The 23,770-nt window shown below is 36.8% G+C and overlaps 3 protein-coding genes across 10 annotated transcripts in view; 1 reads left to right on the top strand and 2 right to left on the bottom strand.

Moving 5' to 3' along the window:
- LOC110830378 (multidrug resistance protein homolog 49-like) overlaps positions 1 to 5,802 on the bottom strand; it is a 25,993-nt gene extending 20,191 nt beyond the window's left edge. The window contains exons 1-2 of one of the 4 annotated variants that reach the window (XM_087360998.1): positions 5,564 to 5,802; positions 3,477 to 3,647 (exon numbers count right to left, since the gene is read on the bottom strand). The gene's annotated coding sequence lies outside the window, so the exon portion shown is untranslated. Of the gene's footprint in view, positions 1 to 1,839; positions 2,035 to 2,086; positions 2,156 to 3,476; positions 3,648 to 5,563 lie in introns of those variants that run through there. The other 3 variants (XM_022065250.2, XM_022065249.2, XM_087360999.1) reach the window with 3 other exon arrangements.
- LOC110830380 (WD repeat-containing protein 3) lies at positions 4,377 to 15,400 on the top strand. Its single transcript, XM_022065252.2, has 15 exons — positions 4,377 to 4,512; positions 4,656 to 4,844; positions 5,850 to 6,059; positions 6,560 to 6,757; positions 7,255 to 7,440; positions 8,020 to 8,222; positions 8,979 to 9,114; positions 9,942 to 10,132; positions 10,384 to 10,579; positions 11,202 to 11,432; positions 12,295 to 12,564; positions 12,833 to 13,078; positions 13,671 to 13,867; positions 14,327 to 14,549; positions 15,115 to 15,400. The coding sequence occupies exons 2-15, from the start codon at positions 4,674 to 4,676 to the stop codon at positions 15,277 to 15,279; spliced, it is 2,823 nt and encodes a 940-aa protein (XP_021920944.2). The 5' UTR covers positions 4,377 to 4,512; positions 4,656 to 4,673; the 3' UTR covers positions 15,280 to 15,400.
- Positions 15,401 to 19,088: 3,688 nt separating this feature from the next.
- Lrrk (Leucine-rich repeat kinase) overlaps positions 19,089 to 23,770 on the bottom strand; it is a 37,402-nt gene continuing 32,720 nt past the window's right edge. For all 5 annotated transcript variants that reach the window (XM_022065243.2, XM_022065245.2, XM_087360990.1 and 2 more), the window contains 6 exons: positions 23,528 to 23,723; positions 22,991 to 23,177; positions 21,962 to 22,216; positions 20,705 to 20,904; positions 20,276 to 20,409; positions 19,089 to 20,055 (listed from right to left, as the gene is read on the bottom strand). In XM_022065243.2, coding sequence (XP_021920935.2) covers positions 19,630 to 20,055; positions 20,276 to 20,409; positions 20,705 to 20,904; positions 21,962 to 22,216; positions 22,991 to 23,177; positions 23,528 to 23,723 — 1,398 coding nt within the window. In that variant the 3' untranslated portion in view covers positions 19,089 to 19,629. The remainder of the gene's footprint in view (positions 20,056 to 20,275; positions 20,410 to 20,704; positions 20,905 to 21,961; positions 22,217 to 22,990; positions 23,178 to 23,527; positions 23,724 to 23,770) is intronic.

Here is a 23,770-nt window from a genome sequence, read left to right as displayed (position 1 = left end):
TTATTGTGTTTACGGTACCCCATTTTTATGAGAAATACACGCAACAAAATGAAATATCGGAATCAAACTTTATCAAGTTCGGAGATAGTGTAATTGAGGTTTATGTGATATGCTGGTTGCATTACGACCCGCATGTCAACATTAACACATGTCAACTGTTTCAAATTACGCAGAAATCAATGCATATGATTTATTATGGCACGAAACCAAAAACTCCCTTTGCACAGTCTCAATGCATAACTTGGAGCTCATTTGATGATACAACACATGCCATCGAAATTAAAAATAAATAAATAAACACAATATAAAGCGTGACCATAAATTTAGCCTATCACATTTTCTATATAAAAAAGTAGCCTGGAATACACAAAAAGTGTTATCGAAAGCTAATCTATCAAATACACCGAGAACTTTGACTAATCGTAATTTAACAAAAATAAGACAAATGGAGATAACTTATCTGGAGGTTTAATACGACAAACATGTTCATTTACAAGTAAGTTACAGGTGTCTTATAAACCTTTTGTTCTATTTTTAATTTATGTAACCTCGTCAATAGCTCAGATTATATAACTTCGAGAGAACAGGACGATAAGAGTAGGTATAATGAATTGGAAAGACTATGGAAAGACGTATCGCAAGCATGACTTAAGTCCATTAGACTGAAGAAAACATAAGTGGAGCCGGTCTCAGGGCCGAGATTTGAACCCAGGACTTCCTAAAACGACGCAAAAGTGGTAACCATTTGACCTGGAAAACAACAGGATTGTTGACGTTCTTCTGGGTTGTAACGTCGTGTGTACTTATATGTAGAACTAATGTTTACGAGAAACATACTGCCTTTATCTTCGGGGCTTCTGAAACATTGATATCTACCTACAAGTCCACACAGCGTCACAACCCAGACGACTAGCATCGATATTGCCAACGCCATGGAAACCTGAAATCTCTGCAGCTTGGGAAATGTTCAGTCCCGCAACCAACTAAGCTAAGATATTAACAACACAGATTTCTATAAATGTTTTACGTTCTTACAACGCTGTAATGGCAATAAGCAATATTTTGAGGTTTTGATAGATATACGAGTTCTGAACTTCTCACTACACTTATTTCCTGTGTTCATTTGACCTTCTTGAGAACAAAAGTCACGGCACGTGACATCGTGTCTGAATTAATAACAACAACGTTCCTCTCAGACTTTACAACCAAAATGTTACACGCATTTCTAATGTCTTATGCGCACTACATGTCCCGCCCACCTCACACCCTTGATTTGATTATCCTAATTACATTTGGTGAAGAATACAAACTATGGACCTTCTCATTATGCAGTTGTCCCCAGTCTACTGTAACTCCATCTCATCAGATCCAAATATTCTCCTCAGTTCCGGCACGAAAATGCCAGGAAAATATTTTAAATTAGGCCACGATCACTTCCTTCAATATCCTTTCCTATTCATTGATCATCATATCATTTGACGCTATGAAGTGAATAGTCTGAGTTATTGGGTGTCGTTAAATGATCATTAAACTTTTTAACTGGTACAGATACAAAAGAATTTTTAATTAACTACGAAACAAATAACACTAATCAATATTTACTTACGTTCGAGATGTTTGTCTCACTTTATTAAATATCAGAAACCATAATTTATCTGTGTCAGGATAAGAAGTAGTTTGAAAGTCGAAAAATTACAACCGAAATACGACCGCTGCGTTATAGTTCATATTAGCAAAACTTAGCACTTAAATTTGATAGATTTGATATACTTAAATTTATGTCTAAATCGTATAATAATGTCTGTATCAAGCTAAAAGTAACGATAAGAGCTTACATACCTTAACCCCTAAACAGGCGAAATACTTCAGTTCCAAAAGCCACTATTAGATGGTTGACAATTAACATAAAGAGTAAAATGTTTATTAGTTAATTATTACCTAAATATAATCTGTTACAAATTAATTTTATACTTCAGATCTCGCAAACTTTGAGACAAGAAAGGTCTCGAGAGGTGGATGATGATGGTACACGGTAGACTAAACAAGTTTACTGATGAAAAATTTACTGCCAAGTTCGAGCTCTTACCTGCTGAGAGCTGATAAGATTGGCACTCACTTAGGACGAACAAAATATGTGCTTCATCAGACACAGTCCTGTGTAAATAAACGAGCAATTAAAAGCTAAGTTACTTACAGTATTACAGGGGATTATCGTCGTCTGCGCTTGCGTACTGAATTGCACAAGAAGAAATATATATGTCAACAAGACAGAAAGTTTTACTTCCCCGACTTACGTAAACTTTCCAAATGCTTTCGTTTTTATCCCCGAATTAAGTATAAGCTAAATAGGCTATAGCTTAGGGCACATAATCTTAAGAGGCCTCCACATACTAAGTATTTTTAACACATTGGTCACTTTTACGCAAAAAATTCCATTCATTCTAAAAACTAAGGTAAAATCAAGAGTGTCCCAAATGTTAATACATGTTGGAAGCAACATTATATAGTTCGTAAATTACTACATGTAATGAAAAAGTCTGTCCATGTTTATTATTATTTAGTGTTCTGTCTGACGACAGGTCCATATGAACAAGATCCTTGCATCCTTTTCTCGGACTGGGACCTGTTCATATACGTTCTTGGCAGATGATCCAGAAGTGGTTTGCCATTGCCTTCTTCTGTGTGTGAATGGAGTAATTGTTGGGATGCCACGGAGGAAAACTCCGTGTTGCCTAGACCACGGCCTTGCCCAACACAAGTTATAAATTCGGGCACCGCCGGGAATCGAACCCGAGACCCCAGGATTACAAGGCCAGCGTTCTAACCGCTAGACCACTGTGGCGGTTCTGTCCATGTAATTAACCAAATAAAATTATTTAAAGTTTATTAACAATCCTTTATCCATTTTTTATAACTTTTAAAGGGGCCTCATCCTTCACATGACTTGGGGTCTCCCAAGGAAGGAAAATTATGACCACCTGAATAACTATAAACTTCTTAATAAACCCCTAGGAATACAGCGGAAAGCTCTTATAATCACCGCGATTAAACTTTGAATTCTATATTTAGAGTTCCTGTACAAGACGAGTGATTAAAACGGTTTCAGGAAATTCCTTGCATCGAGGGGGATTTAGTTATCAAGATGAGTTGTCTAGATTAGGCTATTTTCTTATTTAAATAACAAGAAAGAATTTATCAACACTGCTGATAACAGTGGCTCGCACAAGAGAAGATGCTTCCTCAAGAATTCTACATTGATATCCCGAAATTATTTATGGTCGAAAGATGACTCTCTAATCGGTCGTTAGACATAAAACCCTGATCATGAACCGACTATCAATTGACGTTTCTGGTAGAAAGAAATCTAAATCAAGATTGTCAATAGCTATCTTTGGATGTCAAAACGTTATTCGTCATCGTTTCCACTTATCTTATCATCTTAATATCACCAAATGTGTGAAATAAACAGCGCTAACCTGAAGTTGTCTTCAATGGCATAACGTCCACACTAAATTTCATGAAAAACTGTCCACCGTACAGACAGATATCACGGATCATGACGGAATCAGGGGCGTGATACGTATGCACAAAGGATCATCGTATCGCCTCATGAATTTGGGCATTAGTCTCATCAGGATTTCCGACTGCTGAAAATAAAGGAATATGAGTTTGTAGGATTTGAGGTTTTCACAGCAGCGTGTCTGAATAATGTTGTCTTCTGGATTGTTGCGCCGTGTAGTCTGGTAGATTTCCGCCAGACTACATGGCGCAACAATCCAGAAGACTGCAATCTTCAGAATATGAGTTTGGAGTCGTGTCTTAGGTCCATTAAGACCACATTTCATGACAATCTGTCCACCCGTACTATAATTATTAAAAACGTATAGACAGGCATGGCGGGTGATGTATGTCAGCACTAACGATGACATCAACAAAGTGTCTTACGCAGGACGCGCAGACTTTTTTGTCGTCCCACTTCTCGACTTTGAGCGTCCTTCACATTGGCACTACTGACTGCGGGAAATTTAAAGTACTGTGGACTACACTCCAATCTATCAAATTTAATAAAATCCGCTGATCTATTACAAATTATTATTTGACTGAAACTTTAATTCGCAAGGCCACTATTAGACTGAAAGATGCAACAGACAGACATGGACGGTCTGAAGCGTGAAGAACACCTAAACATTTTCTGGCCCACGACATCACAAAAAATGGCATCAATATACCCCATCACTACAAGTTTCGCAAAGATAACATCTAACTGTTTCTTATTATTCATTATAATAATGTTGTTAGATACACGTAAATTATTATTGTTCGATTGTTTGTTCGAAAGTGCGACAAACTAATCATTCGATAGTGCCCATCACTGCAGCCAACGTAAATTATAACGTTGCCAACCATTTTGCGTGCATACAATGTGTTCACGTCGTGGACAAGTGAAAATTTAACAACTCTGTAAAGCAAGGCAATACACTTTAATTTTTAGTTTAATGTGTAATATAACAGGTAGGTCTGTTATATGTACGGGTTTAGTAATGAAGTGCATCGTGGTCTGTCTGATATATGAAAGAGTGGTTTTATTTTTAGGTTAGGTACACAGCTTAGGCCAACCACGTTCAAACGTAGAATGCATTCTGATATTGTTCCAGATTTTATCAACAAAAAATATGGGCCTGACAAAACAGTATCTGAGATATGTTGCGGCAGGAAACTTCAATATTATTGCAAGTGCAGGTTGCAATGCTGTATTCATCACTCTGGAGGGACAAGAAGGCAGATTTGTTGGAGTGGCTGCTTGTGAAGATATAATTATTTGGGACATGCGTCTTGGCGAAAAGGTTATAGACTATATTGCTGATAATATTCTGTCATCATTTACATGTCTGACATTTTTTTGCATTTTGAACATATCAGATCAATTGTCATCATGTTATGGCAACACATAAGATCAGTTAGAATAATGACTGGCTACGGAATGGACGACCAGGGCTCGATCCCCGACAGGGGTAGAGGATTTTCTCCTCTATCCTCTGCGTCCAGACCGGGTCTGGGGCCCACGCAGCCTACCATCCAGTGGGTACAGTGGTCCTTTCCCAGGGGTAAAGCATGGCTGGGGCTTGATGCTAAACACTCACCCCCACTTGGTGCTGAGGTTAAGAATGAGTAGGAGCTATACCAGCTCCCCCTCCCCAAATGTCAACATGGCATATGGTGGGACAGCTTTTTTTATGGCAACACATTAAGAATTGTATTATGTTCTAATTTATTTTATAAATTCAAAGGATTAGTTATAGTTTTAAACTCTTTGGTAATTTAGAAAGCTTTGTTTTATCATGTTCCTCCACACTGGCATCATTCTTAATGATATGGTAATGGAATCCTGGAAAGTAGTTCCAACATAATATGAAGGTTCTTCATGGGTAAAGTTGTTAAGTTATGGACTTCCCCACATCACATGCAGTTATTCTATTATTCTCATATAAAGGTGAGATGATGGTTAAGAACAACATATCAGCACACATGAAACATATATGACTAGCTCTTTATGTTGCCATACCATAGTTCTCTGGTGGTTAGATGTTATTGGTGTAATTCCAGGGTATTCTGAGTAGGATCTGTGTTCAGTGAAGTGGCACTGGGAACAGGTTTCTCTGAATACTTCAATTCTCCACTGTCAGTTATTCCACCAATGCTCCATGAAGATCTGTCACCACTCCTGATCCAGTAATGTCACAGTTGTAGTCAGTTTTCCACAGTTTCATGTGTGATGGGACTGAAGAAAGCAGAAATGTCTATTTTAATTTTTCATATATCTACTGAATATATTCTTTCATGTTTTTCAGGCCTTGGTTCTACCAGGAGATAAATATGGAGTAACATACCTGGCTTCAAGTCCAAATAAGAAATATTTGGCAGCAGGTTATTCTGATGGAACCGTCAAAGTTTTTGACTTGACATCTGGAGAGAATGTAACAAGTTTTTCAGGTCATCGAGGAGCTATTACATGTCTGTCTTATGATGCAGAGGGGCATCGGCTTGCTTCAGGAGCCCAGGCATGTGTGGATTTAAACATTAATCTTGGAGAATATAAAACTGTAATTGTTTCTAACTCTCTGACAATAAGTTCTTCCTTATTATTCAGATGTTATTATGAAGGCTTTACATTGTCACCACACATCTCTGCTATTGGGCCCTACTGAGTCAGTATAGCCCAATATCCTTCTATGTAGCGTTTCTTCCTTTTCTAAGTTATTTTTACACATACAATTATTGAAAGTGCTTTTAGTTTTGGAACATCCACATGAAAATGTTACACATCACATGCTCATTTCCTGCTTTATTTTGTTCTTGAATAGTGTCTTGGGAATTGTTTTGATAATGAATTTGTCTGTGTGAAGATTCACTTCAAAACCAGTGATCTATAATCTGTCTGTATAAAGTTTTCATATTACAGACTCCTGAAATTTGGGTACTCTGAAGATTTCAGTGTATAGACTTTAAAGCATTAACTTAGTACATTATCATATTCAAAAGTATAATATGTTATTTTTAGGACACAGATATAATAGTGTGGGATGTTGTGGCAGAAGCTGGACTACACAGACTAACAGGCCACAAGGGAACAGTGACCCAAATAAGCTTCCTTAAGGAGTACAATGTTCTGGTGTCAGGGTCAAAGGATACGTTTGTCAAGTTCTGGGACCTCGACACTAGCCACTGTTTCAAGACTCTTGTGGGACACAGAACAGAGGTAACATTGTATTTGTAATTTAATGTCTATGGAATATTTATATTACCATACTGCTGGGATAATTCTTATCCTCCACTGGGGAGAAGTTGCATGTAGTGATCCAAAATGTCAGGCACACCAGATTGAGAGGGCCAGTATAATTTGTGGTTTAAACTCATGTACTTTTTATCAGCATCAATATAAACATGCTCACTACAGTCAGCATTAAAATAAATTACTTGAAACAGATTTATACAGATGAAAGATGAATACAAAATAATTTAACATATTCAGTATTTTTAACTTTGTTGGAATCTTACAGAATGAATGAAACCATTTGTAATTCTTCTTGTATGTGTGATCTCTGTTCAATACTCATTTGTTTTTATCTTGCTGTAAGTGTTTTTGAGAATGCAAAATTGCGTTAATATTTTTAAAGAATGGTGGGATTTATTCAAGTACCTATTCTAGAATTAATTAGAATACAGCTGTTCAGGTGAGCATGAACTGTGTTCCAGGTCTGGGGACTGACTTTTGTGAAAGAGGACAAATATCTAATAACAGGCTGTGGAGACAGCGAGTTGCGAGTATGGAGCATCCTGCCTAAAGATTCATCTATTGAGAACTCTGAGAATGTAGAGAAGACGGTGCCTGATACAGAGGTCTTTTTGACTGGAGAAGATAGTGGTGATGTGGAGGGAATAGTGAGTAGCTGAAGTGGTATTTTCTTGGAAATGATAGTACATATGAAAAAATTCAAACAAAACCAATATCTTACAAACTTCTGTATGATAAGTCTGCCATGTCCTGACTAGATACAGAATTTCTAAATGAAAGTGGTTAAAATACCTAATTTTCATGTCCATCTAACTTCTAATTGTGCATATCACAATATGGTACAAAGTTAAGGACATTGTGGGTAGGGAAATATTTATTTATTTTCTCAATGTCATTATTTTAGAGATATGAAAATAACTAATAATTCAACATTCTTAATGTCTTTAACATGATCTGAACTGAATATATTTCTTTGTGTGGAATTTGCATTGCTTTCTGTTTTAAATATCCTGCCCTCTAAGAAACTTGAGTATCACCTTTATTCTAACCTGACATAAATTTTTTATTAAATGTAATTAAAGGTTTGTGTGTGTGTATATATATCTAGAAACCATGGCAAATATGGATATTTGGCAGGTAATACATTCAGAAGGCTTACTATGCCGATTAATGTACCTTAAATTTTCTAACCATCTACTTAACTGAATTAAGTGTTGTGTTTCCAGAGTCCACTCCAATGCAGGAAGGCTGGTTCAGTTCTCCGTTCTGCTCGTGGTCGAGTGACATCACTAACAGCTGACACAACGGGTCATGTTATTGGTTGTCATGGTACCGATGGAATAGTTGAATTGTTCCATTTCTGTTCTGACCAGGATGCCACTGCTCGCTTGAAGAAGAGGCAACGCAAGCAGAGGAAGAAAGCTGCAGAGTAACTTATTATAACCTCTTCTTAAATTCCTGAGAACAGGAAGCAGCTATCAGGGACACACAAAAAAAGTTTATATACCATCAGGAAGGGGGCAGGGGAGCTTCTGTCACTCTTATATATATAAAAATATTCTGTTTTGCTGCTGTAATGTTTTTTAACTGCTCAACAATCATTTTACATTGCCAAAAGTGTGCTTAATTATTGTTTAATCATTTTAGGAAAGAATAACCTGCCATTACAAATGCTTTCTTTCATAAGCTGAATGCAACTGCCTTTAGATTACATTGATGGAATATACAGTTCCGAAGTTGACACAATGGTGTACACTAGTACGAAGGTATCAGCTGTCAGAGCAACAACTAACAGAAATATGCAGTCTGTGCAATTCAGAAAAAGGCAGTGATTCATGGACAATAGAAGTTAGATTTTGGGCACCGAGTGGTAAAATATGGACTTCAGATAATTTAGAAGCTACATGCTTACCCAGTTAGGGCATGTGTATGGCAAAGGATTAAGGAGACACATTATTATTATTACATTTTGGAGAAAGTAATATTTGTTGCAGGGGTTAATTTGTCTTTCAATTACTTTTAAATGCAGTTATTAAGTATTGGTTTTGACTATTGTTTGGTGTGCTAATATAGCCACATACCCAATGCAGCAAAGGTAATTATAGACCCACTGGCCATTCTTTTATCTTAAATGCCACCAACAGAGTGAAGTGTCTAAATAGCATGCATATTGTGTCTGATCTAGCGCCAATGAAACAGTTCCTGATCAGGGACAACAGCCAGGATTGAAGGATGAGGTGCGGAGGCTGACTGCTATCAAGGTGACGGATTGCAAAGTGAAGTCTGTTGACCTTGTGATGGGAAGAGGAGGTGAACTCAGGGTATATATTATTTTTAGAAAAATACTATTACCACAAACTATGTTAACTAATAAATCCTCTCAGATTTTTCATTTCTGAGATGTCAGTATCAGTTTTTATAGTATTGCCTTCATAAAGATTATCAGAATGAAAAAATCTAGTTTCATTCAAATTTAGAATTACTGTGATTCAAATCTTCATATTATACAAGTTTATTATGACAATGTGTGAAGAATAAAATGGAATATACTAAAATCAAATATCTTTGCATTTGGCACTGCAGACATGGGTTAAGTAAAATATATGAAAGGAATGCATAATAAGGAGATTATGTCTCTATATCCATCTATCTGCTTGCATGTTTCATCTTAAACCCTATTACATTGGTTTCAGTAAAATTTGGTTTAGTGTTCTACACTGTATGGTGTTGGGTGAATTTAGTTTTTATCTCTATTGGCCCAGTGTGTCCCCTACTTTTTGTGAACCTGAAATGGAACTTCTCTGTATTTCTCTAAAAGAACTCAAATTGAAGAAAATAGCATATTATATAAAGTATGAGTCCTGTACATTTATTTGAAACATTTTTTGATGTGGTATATATTCACTGAAGTGAAAGAATTATTTATATTTTGATTCAATTCTATATTTTTACAGTTAATTAAACAGCTGTTGCTTATGCATTACTTCAAACAGAAACATTATGATGTACCATTGGCGATTTAAAAAATATTTAACTTGGTGGAATATATTCTTATGTAAGGTGATATTTTATTGCCTAATACTGAAGAATGAAAAATATCTCACCTGACTGGAGATACAACATATCTGAATCACAATTCTCTTAACAGGTAGCAGTGGTACTGAACAACAACAGTGTGGAACTCTACTCATTGCATGTAGCCGTAAAGGATGCTGAGAGCCGCTGCCTGCGCAAGATCAGTTCTCAGGGTCACCAATCAGAAGTGAGAGCTGTTACCTTCAGTTCTGACAATCTGGCTGTTGTTTCAGCCAGTGCTGAGTCTATCAAAATGTGGAACAGGTGAATTGGTTATTACAAAAGTTTAATTTTTGTATTATTGGCATTAATTTCTATCTACTATAACAGTGTTTAAAAAATCTTTATGTTCATATCTCACATATAACACTTATTAAAAGAATGATACATGTTCATATGTGAACTGTAAATTGGACAGGACTGTGGAGATACTTGCCATAGTCCGTTTTCAAGATACTGCTATTTTTAAATGAGATCAATAAGATTATTAAGCACAAAATAAATTTGCTTTCCAGACCATCAATGGCTTGTCTGCGAACAGTTAAAACAGGCTATGTTCTCAGTGTATGTTTTGTTCCGGGCGACCGCCATGTTATGGTTGGCTTGAAGAATGGCCACATGCTTATTGTGGATATTGCATCTGGAGATGTGCTAGAGGATGTTCCAGCTCATGACAAGGAGCTATGGTCCATCTGTCTCTTGCCAGATCAGGTATTATTTGTAGTTTCATAACAGCAGGTGTTGAACTCCTCTGAAGTGTGTTTAGAAAGTAGTGGCTGATTATATGCACTTGTATATTTCATCTTTTGAGATCCATTTTACTCTGAGATGGACTATAAAAAATGCTGGATTCTGGCTGCATTGAAAACTGGGATGTTTCCATTCCTTGTAGATTACTAATCCATGTACTCCGTAATTATCAATCCAATTCTTTTCCTTCAAATTCTTTCTTCCATCAACATGTTAATTCCCTGTAATTATTTTTTGCCAAGATCTCAGGTTCTCATGACAGTCGGTATGAAGATGCCTTCAAGGATGTCATGCCATGTAGTCTAGTAGAAACTGATATGTTTCAAAGGTAGCTTACTGCCTCCATACTATATGTTGCAACATCCCAGATGGTTGTCAGTCAACTTTGCACCATTTTTTGATCTCCCTATACCACCATTTAGTGCCAAAGGTTTCAGATATAATGTTTTATTATTTCCATATGCCCATACCTCACAATCACTTTATTGTATATCCTTTGCAGAATGGTTTCTTCTGTTTATTCTTTTCTGTTTCATTTCTGCTGAGCTCTTTATTGGACACAAAATGTTCAATATAATTTCAGCGTGGCTGTGTGTCAGGTGGATGTGATGCTACTGTGAAGTTTTGGCAGTTTGAGTTGATCACGGACCCCAGTAACAAAGAGAGCAAGGCCAAGATTTTGTCTGTTCTCCACACAAGGACTCTCAAACTGGAAGAGAATGTTCTTTGCGTCCGGGTGTCAGCCAACAACCGTTTTGTCGCTGTTGCACTCCTGGACTCAACTGTACAAATATTTTTTGTGGATACACTCAAGGTGAAGTCAAGAATCATAAGGGAGTATGATTTATGTTTTTATAATAACACGTAATAATTCGGGTTTACCTTATTTAATAGTTGTTTTTCTATTGCATATATTATACATTTTTGAATGAGTCGGAAAGATCATCAGATTAGGATCTTAAAAGTGCATTCACTTAAAGAGAATGGGGGAAAACAGTGGACACCTGTTAAGATAGCGAGTAAGCGGACTAAGTTTGAATCAGGTAAAACTGAACTACTGTTTGTCCCTGTGAAGTCAAAACATTTTGAATATAACTAATAATAATAAAAAAAAAATACCAGGACCTTACCATAATATACAGAGTTCACATTAGGCTGTAGGGCCTCCTCTGTCAGTGGTTGCCATCATCACCATAACATCTATTATCACAGCATGTGTTGTGTCCCTTGGATGCTGACTACATGGACTGCAGCCCTTGCACAAAATATCCTGACAAACAGAATCATTCATCTCTAAGAATAGAATGAAATACAGGAAGATTTATGGAGGGGGGGGGGGGGGCAACATTTTTCTTATTTGGCAGTAACAAAGATACATACAACAGCACTTCCAGTCAACGTGGAAGTCTGTACTACATGATAAAATCACATTAAAGCACATAACAGAAAATATTTAAAATCAAACCTGTATCATTTTCAAAAGACTAACTTATTTTCATGATAATACTTTCAGCAAAGGTTTTTATACTTGTGTAACAACATTGATCAATAGGATAAGAATTTAAGTTGCAGATTCTGTATTTCATCACTATCATAAAAACAAGTCTGCAAGAGACATGGAGTACATTATGCTCTTAGTATTATGACGTTTCTGAACAGTGTCCTCTTTTACACAGTTTTTCATCTCACTTTATGGCCACAAGCTACCTGTACTTTGTATGGACATCAGCTCTGACTCCACCCTCATTGCTACGGGTTCTGCTGATCGAAACGTCAAGATCTGGGGTCTAGATTTTGGTGACTGTCATCGCAGTCTGTTTGCTCATGATGATTCAGTGACTGGCCTTCAGTTTGTACCCCACACACACCAATTCTTCACTTGTGGCAAAGATGGTAGAGTCAAACAGTGGGATGCTGACTCATTTGACAAGATCATCACACTGCAGGTGATATTACTTATGCATGAATCCATGCAGCTGGAACTAACAACTGGTTTAGTATCAAGCTAATGTAGTTGACTTGCATTCATACAATATTTTATTCAAATTCCTTCTTGATTTTTATAGTTCTACTCAGTAAAGTAAAGCTGTCTTGGTACATGCCATGGCGGTGCTTGAGGGGAGATGAGGTATTGCTCTGTTCGTTCTTGACCTAGGCACTAGATGGGGTGGGCGTGTGGTCAGTGTCATGTCTTATAATGGTGGTCAATTACAGGCTCATCTTGGAGAAGCTCGTTCCTTGGCAGTAAGTGCCAGTGGCCAGTATGTGGTGAGCTGTGGCTCAGACAGGGTATTGAGGCTATTTGAACGGTCAGCAGAGCCACTGGTTCTGGAGGATGAGGCAGAAGAGGAACGAGAGGATATGGACAATCAGGCTTTGGTGACAGGAGAAGAAACTACTGTCCCTGGCCAGACTGGACTGAATTTGCCATCCAAGAAAACCATTGGTAGCGAGAAAGCTGTAAGTTTAAGCAGCTGTATGTCTACATATGATAGGGGGCAGTTGTGAATATATCTTTGCATATGGTGATTCTTTGAAGGTTTTTAAGAAGAATAAGAAGTGTGCACATTCTTACAAAAAATTATCTTCTTTGAACAGTTCATATGTAATCAGGTGTTCAAGGAACATTCTCTTAAAGAACCCGAGGGTTCATCATTATCAACACAAAAACTCACCATGGGGCCATATCTTAAGCAACTTCAGTTCAATTCTCACTCTCAAAACCATGCCTGTAAAATTTATTTTAACATTATCCTCCCATTTACTCTATCTTTATATTAAGTTCTAGCAACCAGTATATTGTTCTTCTTGTGTAATACATGTGTGAGCTTTCATCGTCTTCCTAGGATATTAGGTAAAAAGTACCAACAGTGGAGTATCTCATTGTGTATTTTTGTTACCGTTTTATAATCTTTCTTAATTAATCCAAATTTCTCAGTAATACAATTGTTTCTTTAATATATTAGTTTGACTGTCTTTAATATATAATAAATGATTATTACACTATACAGACATGCCTTTCCATGTTTTTCCTTCATGTAACTGATTTCAGGCAGAACAGTTATTAGAGTGTCTTGAGATTTGCCAAGAATTTCGAACAAAGATGGAGGAACACAGTGCACTGATAAAGGCGATATCCAAGAAAGAAAATTTGCCACCTCCACCTCAGCCGCCTGCTCTCATGGCCGCATATAAAGCATCTACGCCAGATGACTTCCTGACTGAGATACTACGAAGAATTCGGTCAAGGTAGAAAAATCTATTTAAAGCTTCTATACCAGAAGCCTATCTATAACAAAGATCTTCATATTGCTGAAAATCCTGGGATCCACTTAGGTACATCATAGATGATAGCTATCTTCTTGGTTGTAGTGTTCTGTAGTCTAGTAGAAGTTTACTGACATTTCTGATACACTTGCTACCTCCATCAGTGCAATGAGTGACGCATTGCCTTGATGATGGAGACAGCAAGTACCTCTCAAACATCAGTAAACTTCTACCAGACTACGCAGTGCTACAATCCAGAAAACAGTCATCTTCATACCTGCCACTGTAAGAACCCCAAATCCTACTCAGTATATTTATGTTGGCAGAGCTGTAACAGCACAACCTTTAAAGTGACCATCACTTTTCTTTTTGTATCAGGTGTGAAAGTAGACTAACATGGAGGCAGGAGGAGAGTGTAACATTGAAAAAAATTTGTTTCAGTGACCTTGAGGAAGCACTTCTGTTGCTGCCATTTACATCAGTGTGTGAACTTCTGAGTCAGTTGCCTTCACTGATTGAAAGGGGTTTTGAAATAGAACTAGTGTGTCGTACCATGATTTTCTTGTTCAAGATGCACCATAAACCTATTGTGAACAACCAGGCATTGCTGCCCATAGTTGGGCAGCTTCAGAAGTTGGCATTTTCTAAGGTCAACCATCTCAGGGTTAGTGCTGTACCTTTCATTACATTTCTTGTTTTAAGTTATGGTAACAACAGACATGTGTACATTCCTTCAGATGATTCCATCTGAACAGAAAGATAAGCAAAACTACTTTAATAATTGTATAACATGCAAAATTGTTGCCAATGCATGCCACAAACTTGTGAGATGTTGCCATGTTTGTAGCCTATCTTGATACAAAATTACATGTCTAGCTAGGCATGGTAGCTAACTTTGGACACATTTTTACATATCAGGTGATTTGGATATTTATGACATACCTATGTTATGATTAAGAAATGGCATAGTATGTATAATGATAGATCTAAGTTTAAAATGTTACTGGATTAGCCAATCACACCTGGCAACTATCAGGTCTACTACATATATTCAGCATTATGAAGACCACACCCTACCATAGGCCATGATCTTGTGCCAGTTGAGTATGGTTCACATCATCATAACTCACCCCATACAAAGTGTATTTCTTATTTTTATAGAAACAATCTTAAAATGTCTCACCACTCTTATGCTGAGCCATCTGTATAGTACCCATTACTTGCTCTAGGATATGATTGGCTGCAACCTGCATGGACTCCAGTTCCTCCAGAGGGAGTTAGAGGCTAGGGAAGGAGTACAACTATTCACAGATGCAACGCTGGAAAAGAGGAAAAAGGATCGACAGAAGAGGAAAAAAGATCAGGTGGCTAAAAGGGCAGTTATGATGTTGTAATGTAATATTTTGTGTTCATGTTACATATTTTATTAAATGAGATGATATGAAGAAGACAAATTATACCACTTTTAATAATGTTGTACCATATTATTATTATTAATAAATACACAACAAATAATATATATATAATTTTGACACCATTTACTGTGATGTAAAGAATCAGAGAATGGCTTAAAGAACTGGATAGCAGATCACCACATACAGAAGAAATGATGATTATACTTCTTGGTCTGTAGGAGGTGTGGTCAGTTCTTACTCACTACAAGTTTACAAGTTTTTGTCCATGATTAAGAATTGAACAGAAGGTAAATTGAAAAATAGAGGATGGTGCTAAAGCAGTTAACAAATGGCCTAAAGAATTTGAATTTTCCTGATGGGACTGAGGAAAAATGAAAACCCTCAGTAAGTATAGCCAGTCTCTAGGCTGAGGTTTAAACCAGGGACCTAATGGATATGAAGCAGAAGTGTTTACCACTTAACCATGATATTCAATGGTATTGGATACATATAATTCATGGCCCAGTCACATCTGATGCAAGGATTGCATACACACCATGGGCAACACACAGTTCACACACCTTGACTTCAATTATGAAAACTTTTCTCCTTGTCTTTTGTGGAAAGCAACATATAGTAAACACTACTTTCTTCCTGTATTTGTAAAAACTATTAGTGGAACATTATATACTTCTTCAGTGCAAAACAGGTCACAGTTCTCATTACTGAACCTTTTCTGTATGCCTAATGGAAAGGACTTATTTAAGACACAAATAAGAGATGGAGAACTGACCACACAACAATTCACCTGGCAAGCAAGGATAAGTAAAATTATGAGATCATATGCCCCACATCAAGAGCCCAGAAGACTAAAATATACTAACTACATAACATGACTAATTGACCAGGTAACAAACAGCCTGCATCTGGGAATGACAATAGATGTCTACATTATCACTAACTTCATTTTAAACTTCTAAAATTCTTATAGTCAAGATAAATATATCTATTATCTTGTCCCACTACTTGTATGATACACATTGCAAAACTCACCAACATACTGCTGTATTATAATTGCTACAGCTTTTATAGGATTTAAATGTAGCTGATTCTGCAGTATAACTGAATTAAGTATGTGGAATTCCAGAAATATCTGTATTTAATCTCAGCAGGTTTCTACTTTTAGTCAAGCACTTAATGTAATTTTCATATCTTTGATGACTCTTATCTCTTTCATATTGCCCTTGTGTTATGGGAAATAGAAATCACATATTCATACATACACATTAAGTATTCCTGAAGAGACTCCTATAGAAGTTTTGACACGGACAGGCAGAAATTTGGCTGTGGTTTCAATGTGATGGCCAACACACATCAGCAGATAAGATTTTCTCGACATAAAACATAGATTATATTAGTAGGTAAGTGTTAAATATAACATTCATAGGTGATAGAACAATATCAATAATAAGTTTTCATGTGTCTCTAAAAAATGGGACTAGAAATATAAGAATTTTACAAACAAAACATGGACCTTTAAAAATGTTCAGTGGTTTTCATTGGCCATTCTAAATGTTTTGAGGAAAAAACTTAATTTGAAAGTATTGTGTTTCTAATGCTGTAGGCAAAAGAGCAAATCTCAGATGAAGAGATGATTTGGTTATCATTTATTAGGGGGGTGGGGGGTGGGGTTCCACAATGGCAGCGCGGTCTGAGGCGTGGGCCTTGTGCCGCTTGGTTGCTGGGACCGTGAGTTCAAATCCCACTCAAGCCGTGGATGTTTGTCTGCGTTTTTCTATGTTGTGCTGTCCTGCGTACAGGAGTCCTTCCGACTGTCTATAGATCAAAGCTTACAATAGTTGGGACCCACAGTGCTCGGGCACTTGAAGAATGGGTTGTCCCAGTATCATTTATTAGGGGAACTAAATTAGCAGAAGCAAGTGCACCATACACACTTGACCAATTCAGTCCACAAAAATCATTACTTATTCCAAACTACATAGTTCAGGCATCAGAAGAATCTGACTTCAATTACATCCACATGCACACATACAAAATAGGCTGCAGAATTAACTTCATTCCTCAAACTTCAATTGTGACACCCAAAATTCATGTTAAGTTACAAATATGGTATAAAAACTATTTTTCTCCTGTAAACATTTAATACAGAAATGAATATTAAGTAAATTAAATTTTAATATGAAATCCCACATTTGTAATTAACCAATATGTCAGCTAGTCATTATCATCTCAAACTGGATCTTAAATCCTCCACCTTTTCAACATATTAGTGTACTTCATGGCTTCAGCTTCAAAATCATGAACAGGACATGGTTGAAGTAAATAAAAGGAAAACCTCAATTTTCAGACATATCGGAGGAAACGATTATTTCACTTTCTTAGATTACTTTTATGTGTCATTCAATGATGCTTAATGCCAATCATTAATATCATTTACCTCAACTTGGCATTTTTAATATGTTTAATCCCTCATAGCTTAGTAACATTATTACTTGGACAGATTAGAATGTTTTCTATCCTATATATTAGACAGGTGTGCCCCATATACAGGGAGATCCTTCAAAGGAAAGGTTAAAGTGAATGTGCACTGCTGATGGCAACTGAAATACAAACTACAGCTTTCCTGTCAGCTGCAGATAACCAAGTGCAACTGACTTCACAACATTCACATTAGTCAATTTGTGAAAATTTATAATCTGTAGTTACACCTCTGAATTCAATGTTTCAGAATCAGTACCTCAACCAAATACGTGTCTTAATATTATCATATAATAATCTTACAATCCACAACCTGAAAAACTGTTTCATAATCACACTCATTCATAAGTTATTTCAAACAACTGTCAAGCAGATATATATCCAGTTTTAGTTATGTTACAATTAATATATCTAATATTTCAGACTTCTGTCATTTACTTATATTTCAATATTTATTTTACAGCAGAAGCAATTATTCTGCACAACAATTCTCTTTGGCAGCAAAACTTCTATGTTTTAACATAATGAATAGTTATTCTAGTACAAAGTCCATGGTACAGGGTCTTTCCTGAGTAGCTGGCAATTATTTAGCTACTGAAGAAATCATGTTATAATGAAAACTGAAGGCATTTAAAAGGCCTACTACTGAAGCTTCTGCTTCTGAAATAAAGAATTTTCTTTCATTGATCTGAAATAAATATAAATTAATGATATTAATTAAAGATACTACTGACATTGACACAAACTGTACATTTATATGAACTGATTTTACAATCAATGCAAATTCTACTTATTCCAGTTAACATTTTCCAAATTCTGGCCACTGATAGGATCATAATTTAGCATCAATATCCATAATTCATATTTACTGTATTTTAAGATCACCTCTAGTTCAAACAAAATTCTGTGACAAGAGAAACTGAAACATCACCTTTTATGGTTACAAATTGACTGAATGTATGACACAATGACAATACAATCAGCTTATGAAAACAGAAGTTAAAAATTATTACTCATAAACTAGCTAATAAATGTAACACAAGGAGCAGTCACCGAAGATGATGGATTAAGAGAATTATATCTGTACCTTATTACAATAAAAAAATAACACAAACTCACTGACCTTCAACATTTTTCTCAGCAACATCATACTTTCCAGCACTCTGCTAATATTGCTTGGGCCTCAACCTAATTAAAAGAGGCTAAAAAATGTATCAAGTAAACAAACAAGCAGAGATACAATTGGAAAGTAGGAAATTCAGCAATATCAGAAAATAAAAAAGTATAAGGAAATTTGTCAAAATGAAAGATACAGTGGCATGGACATTTATTACACATAGACGACAGTAATATTTGCTACAGTGTGTTAAAACTGAGACACTAAACACAAATGATCACTGAAGGGACCAAACTGGCAGAAGATATGCATCAAGAAATATGGCTTTGTCATGTGGTAACCCATACTAGTGGAAATGTCAGTGGATGATACTGACAATATACTTCCTTAGCTTAACAATGGACTTAAGAAAATGTAATTTTGAAAATCATCATCAATCACAATCGATCATACATACCCAAATGATCACAGCATAGTTAAAATTCACAGTGTATAAATAATAATTTCATAATCTGTCTCAGAAGATAAGGAAATGTTCAGTTGTTATGGGGTAAGTTAACTGTTAACTCATGTAGCTGCCATATTTAAAGCAAGTGGCTGCAGTTGAACAACGTCTTTCAATTTTGCTAACCTAACCCACTCTCTTTATATCACAGAAGGGAAATTTACAACAAAAATATTCCGCAATGGAACCACTTCACTGTGAGATCGTTTAAGATAGTCAACAACCTCAGTTATGTAGCAGCCCACCTCTCGGCTCTCCACAACAGAGCATACATATTGTGGCTTCTTACCTCACTTGCACCTCCTCCAATTCTGTCAACATTACTGCCACAGTACATGTGTATGGGACTTTGAATACCTGTTGGAGTCATCACCATATCTGTGTATCGTGCAATCAAACTGCGGTATCCTCGACCTACTGTCGCTATTAGAGGACAGCTCTGCTTCTGGGAATCTGCAGGCATGACAGTTATATCATCACTGGTAGCATAACTGTCTTCAGCAGCAGGAGGAAGCAATGGAACAATTGCTCGTACCTCCTCCTCAAATGGACGGAACACGGTGATGGGACGCATAGTCAATCGTTCGGCCACTACGATGCATCCCCATGTCGTGCCAATATACAGCTCAGTATTGAGGATTGCCATGCTTGTCACCTAAGTCCAAGTGATAAGAAGTCTTGTTTCACAGATAATATGGTGCTGATTACGGGTATGAATATGGTTATATGAGTAATGGGAAAGATCAGTTGTGGGATATTTTAGTGTAGTTACTTATCAGGAAGTAATGATGAAAACATTTCATTCAGGATATCCATTCAACATATTTTACATGGATGCATGTGCATATAAGCATAAATGCGAACACATTATATACCTGGCATTTTCCTGGACTGAGATGCTCTTCAATGCTGATAGATTTGAGGCTTTCAGAACAAGGCACCAGTTTTGAGCAGTCCAGTTTGTTGAGAATGTTGTGTGTTGTTGGGTCCCACTGATAAACCACACAGCCTTAAAAAAAACCGCATATATAATAAAGAGAGGTAGGCAGCTAAACAAATCCTTCATTCATGCATTCTGCAAGCACCCACTTCCTTGTACAGAGAATAAAAAGATCAAAATGCGAAGGTATATCTATCACACAATAACATTTAAAATAACTGATTACCAAGAAACTTTCCACCACCATTCTTGACCCTTGGGTCTAACAAGAAAGATATTCTTGGCCCAAGAAAGCAACAAATTTAAACTACCCTGCTCTAACCCATGAATAGTGTTAATGGAGAAATGGTACACTTTGCCTTACCTGGATAGACATAGGAGCACACTGTTACATCATCTCCCTTATGATACATTGGACAGTGGGTTGACACAAGATTCAGAACATTGATGTTCTCAATCATGGGCTCATAATGGTTTACAATCTCATGAGATGTCACAATGTTCTCACGAATTGTGAAGATGGAAATGCTTCCATTTGATTCTCCACACCACAGTTCACATATTCTGTGAAAATCAAGTACAACTTTCAACTGGAGGTCCATGCGTTACACAACAAATGTATTTTTAAGTAAGGGTACTTCACATTCTGAATTTAATGTGCATTTCTTGCTGCTGAATATAATGCACACCCCATTAAAAGAGGTTTTAAACACCATCTGTACAAAACACCTTGAAAACTTTCTAAACATACCAGGAGTAAGAAATGACAGTGTACTGAATATTTTTGGGAAACTTCCAATGAAATTTTCTGCAAAGCAATTTTACAAATTTTGTTGAAAACCTAATGAACATTTATTTATAGTAATATACTAAACTAATCACGCTTGAGAAATTAATGTGAAGGAATATAATATGCAGTCAACTTTTTGAGTGTATTTGGAAGAAGAAAATTTGCACTACATTGAGAAAAATGTGAAAGGCTAACAAGTTCATGCCTGATCTACAGGGAAACGTCTCTCGTGCGAGATTTGTGGTCCTCAGGGCATGAAGATGTGAATGTTCTTCTGGGTTATAACCCTGTGTGGACTAATTTCAGAGAACAATGTATCATGGTATCATTGTACCTATGAGTCCACATGGTGTTACAACCTGCAAGAACACCATCAATATATTGTCTTCTCTAATGCCAAACAATTTAAATTAAAATCCTTTTGGCAACAATTTAACTAAAAGTACTTTAATTTACAAAGTAAAAGTAAAGTAAAGTAAGTAAAGTAAAAAAAAGTAAAAAGTAACTTTACTTTTTACTTTTTTTGAGCCGGGATAGCTCAGTCAGTATAGTGACTAGCTACGAGCTGGACGACTGGGGTTCAATCCCCGGCGGGGGGAGAGGATTTTTCCTCTAGCCTCTGCGTCCAGACCAGCTCTGCCGAGGCATATAGTGGGACAAACTTTACTTTACTTTTTACTTTAATTTACATTCTATTATCAGTTTATATAAAAAATTATTCCATTAATATTCACTTCCAGTAATATCTCACTCAAAATGCCACACTAAAATAGTTTAATAACCAGGTCTATTTCCCTGGTGCTTCCAAAAATCAACAAATTTACCACTGACCTGCCTTGGTCCTTGAATACAGCTGTGAGGGAATGCAGAACCGTGCTGCTACCTAATTCTGTCATCACAAAACTACCTTCGCCCATTGTGGAGGATGTTGGTGAGATGTCACTTCGCACAAGAAACAGCCGACCATTGGTAAGCCCCACAGCTACTCTCTGGAGCTTGGGAAGGTTCACGAGACTGCTCACAGCACACGGTTCTGGGGCCTCGGGATCCAACGCATAGCTGAAGAGTGGCCTGCAGTCTCTGCCCCTGTAACAAATTACATACTCCAGGCATAGGAAAGGAATAAATGTTTTTAAAATTAACTTTCTGAGAACCACAAATGAACTTGTAACTGGGATAAAACAATTTTATCCTGTATGTTAGGAGCTGCAACTTATATAGTGTCACTGAGGTGTCTTCTGGGTTGTAACATTGTCTGCACTTGCAGGTACAAACCAATGTTTCAGAGGAACATAATACCTCCATAAATCAATGAAGCAAACAAACAAACATGGCTGGCATACAGCATTATTGAGCACCTTCATGGTTGAGCAAAGGCCATGTATACTAATTAATACAATCTGAAAATGTTTCATAACTAAAGCCATATTTGTATCAGTGGCCTAGCTTATTTAGGTAACACATTCAAAGCAGTTACATTAGCAGTGATAAAAGCTTTTTTGTTAAGCTGAGGCAACGTACTAACTCCCATCTCCTATCAATACCATGACTGCCGGTGGTTACAACTGAAGATCAAATATTACATTGAGCTTATAACCATACAACAGCTTACCAAAACTACTACATACGTACCAACCCACTTCAGTATATACTTATACACCCAACCACTACAGAATCTATTGTTATTGTTGTATTAAAGAAATAAACATCATGGTTCCTTCTGTGTAAAACAACCAGATTATTAAATGCTTAATGAAACACACAATGTAATAATGGAGAGGGAAGGAAATAAGCAAACACACAACAACAAAAATATTTTAAATTCAATGCACACATGAGTAATGAAAAGACAGTACTCACATGTAGGCATGGATCTGTCCCATACGATCGCCAAGCCAAACATCGTGCCCTACGAGGCAAGCCGCAGTCGGACTGTCTGGTACTGACAAAGAACAGTACTGGAGCCAGCCACGGTGAGTAGCTAATAGCAGATCAGTCCTTGAAGAGGAACAAGCCAACCATAATTCTGCTCCACTCAAGCTGTCATCTGAAAACATTACATAAACTCTAGATGTATAAAAAAAACTGATGAACAAGTCAGCCTATTAGCTGGTAATACGCAAAAGAAGTTTGACTTTAGTGCAGACTGAACAGATATCCCTCTTTATCCTTCTTTCCTTGTTCCTTGCATAAGAAAAGGTAGGCTTATGGTATCATTAGGTATGTGCCTGTTCCCCTAATATCTTCAGAACAAATGGATAGATTTTGATAAAATTTCATATCAACATAGCACCACCAGACTGGCTACTGTAAACTTCTACTCACCAGCTTGCTAGATCAACTCACTCATATCAGCGGGCGATAGTACTTTTTTAAACCATGTAGAATAATACTTACCACCTATCTCTGGCAAGGAAACTACAGCAGAAGCAACAACAGGTTCTGGATGGTTCAGTGATACTGTGTCACTGAGGTGTGTGAACTCTGGTGCTGAAGCTATGGAGACTATCTGACTGGCTGACGGACGATCTCGTGGTGACTGAGACCAGCACAGCACCATCAAGTCTAGCATATAGCTGGGGTATAGTGTCTCCTGGGTAAACACACGTTTACATCAAGCATTGATAACAATTTCTATGT

Source organism: Zootermopsis nevadensis, unplaced genomic scaffold (genome assembly GCF_977971745.1).
Source record: "Zootermopsis nevadensis isolate Lab colony 2312 unplaced genomic scaffold, Znev_1.0 Znev_ptg000050l, whole genome shotgun sequence".
Taxonomy (NCBI): domain Eukaryota; kingdom Metazoa; phylum Arthropoda; class Insecta; order Blattodea; family Termopsidae; genus Zootermopsis; species Zootermopsis nevadensis.
Note: the sequence above shows the minus strand (reverse complement) of the source record. Positions and strands in the feature narration are given on the sequence as shown.

Coding starts and splice junctions, on each gene's coding strand:
- LOC110830380 (XM_022065252.2), top strand. CDS start 4,674: ATGGGCCTGACAAAACAGTATCTGAGATATGTTGCGGCAGGAAACTTC. Junction 6,060..6,559: donor GGCTTGCTTCAGGAGCCCAG/GCATGTGTGGAT, acceptor TGTTATTTTTAG/GACACAGATATAATAGTGTG. Junction 7,441..8,019: donor GTGGTGATGTGGAGGGAATA/GTGAGTAGCTGA, acceptor TTGTGTTTCCAG/AGTCCACTCCAATGCAGGAA.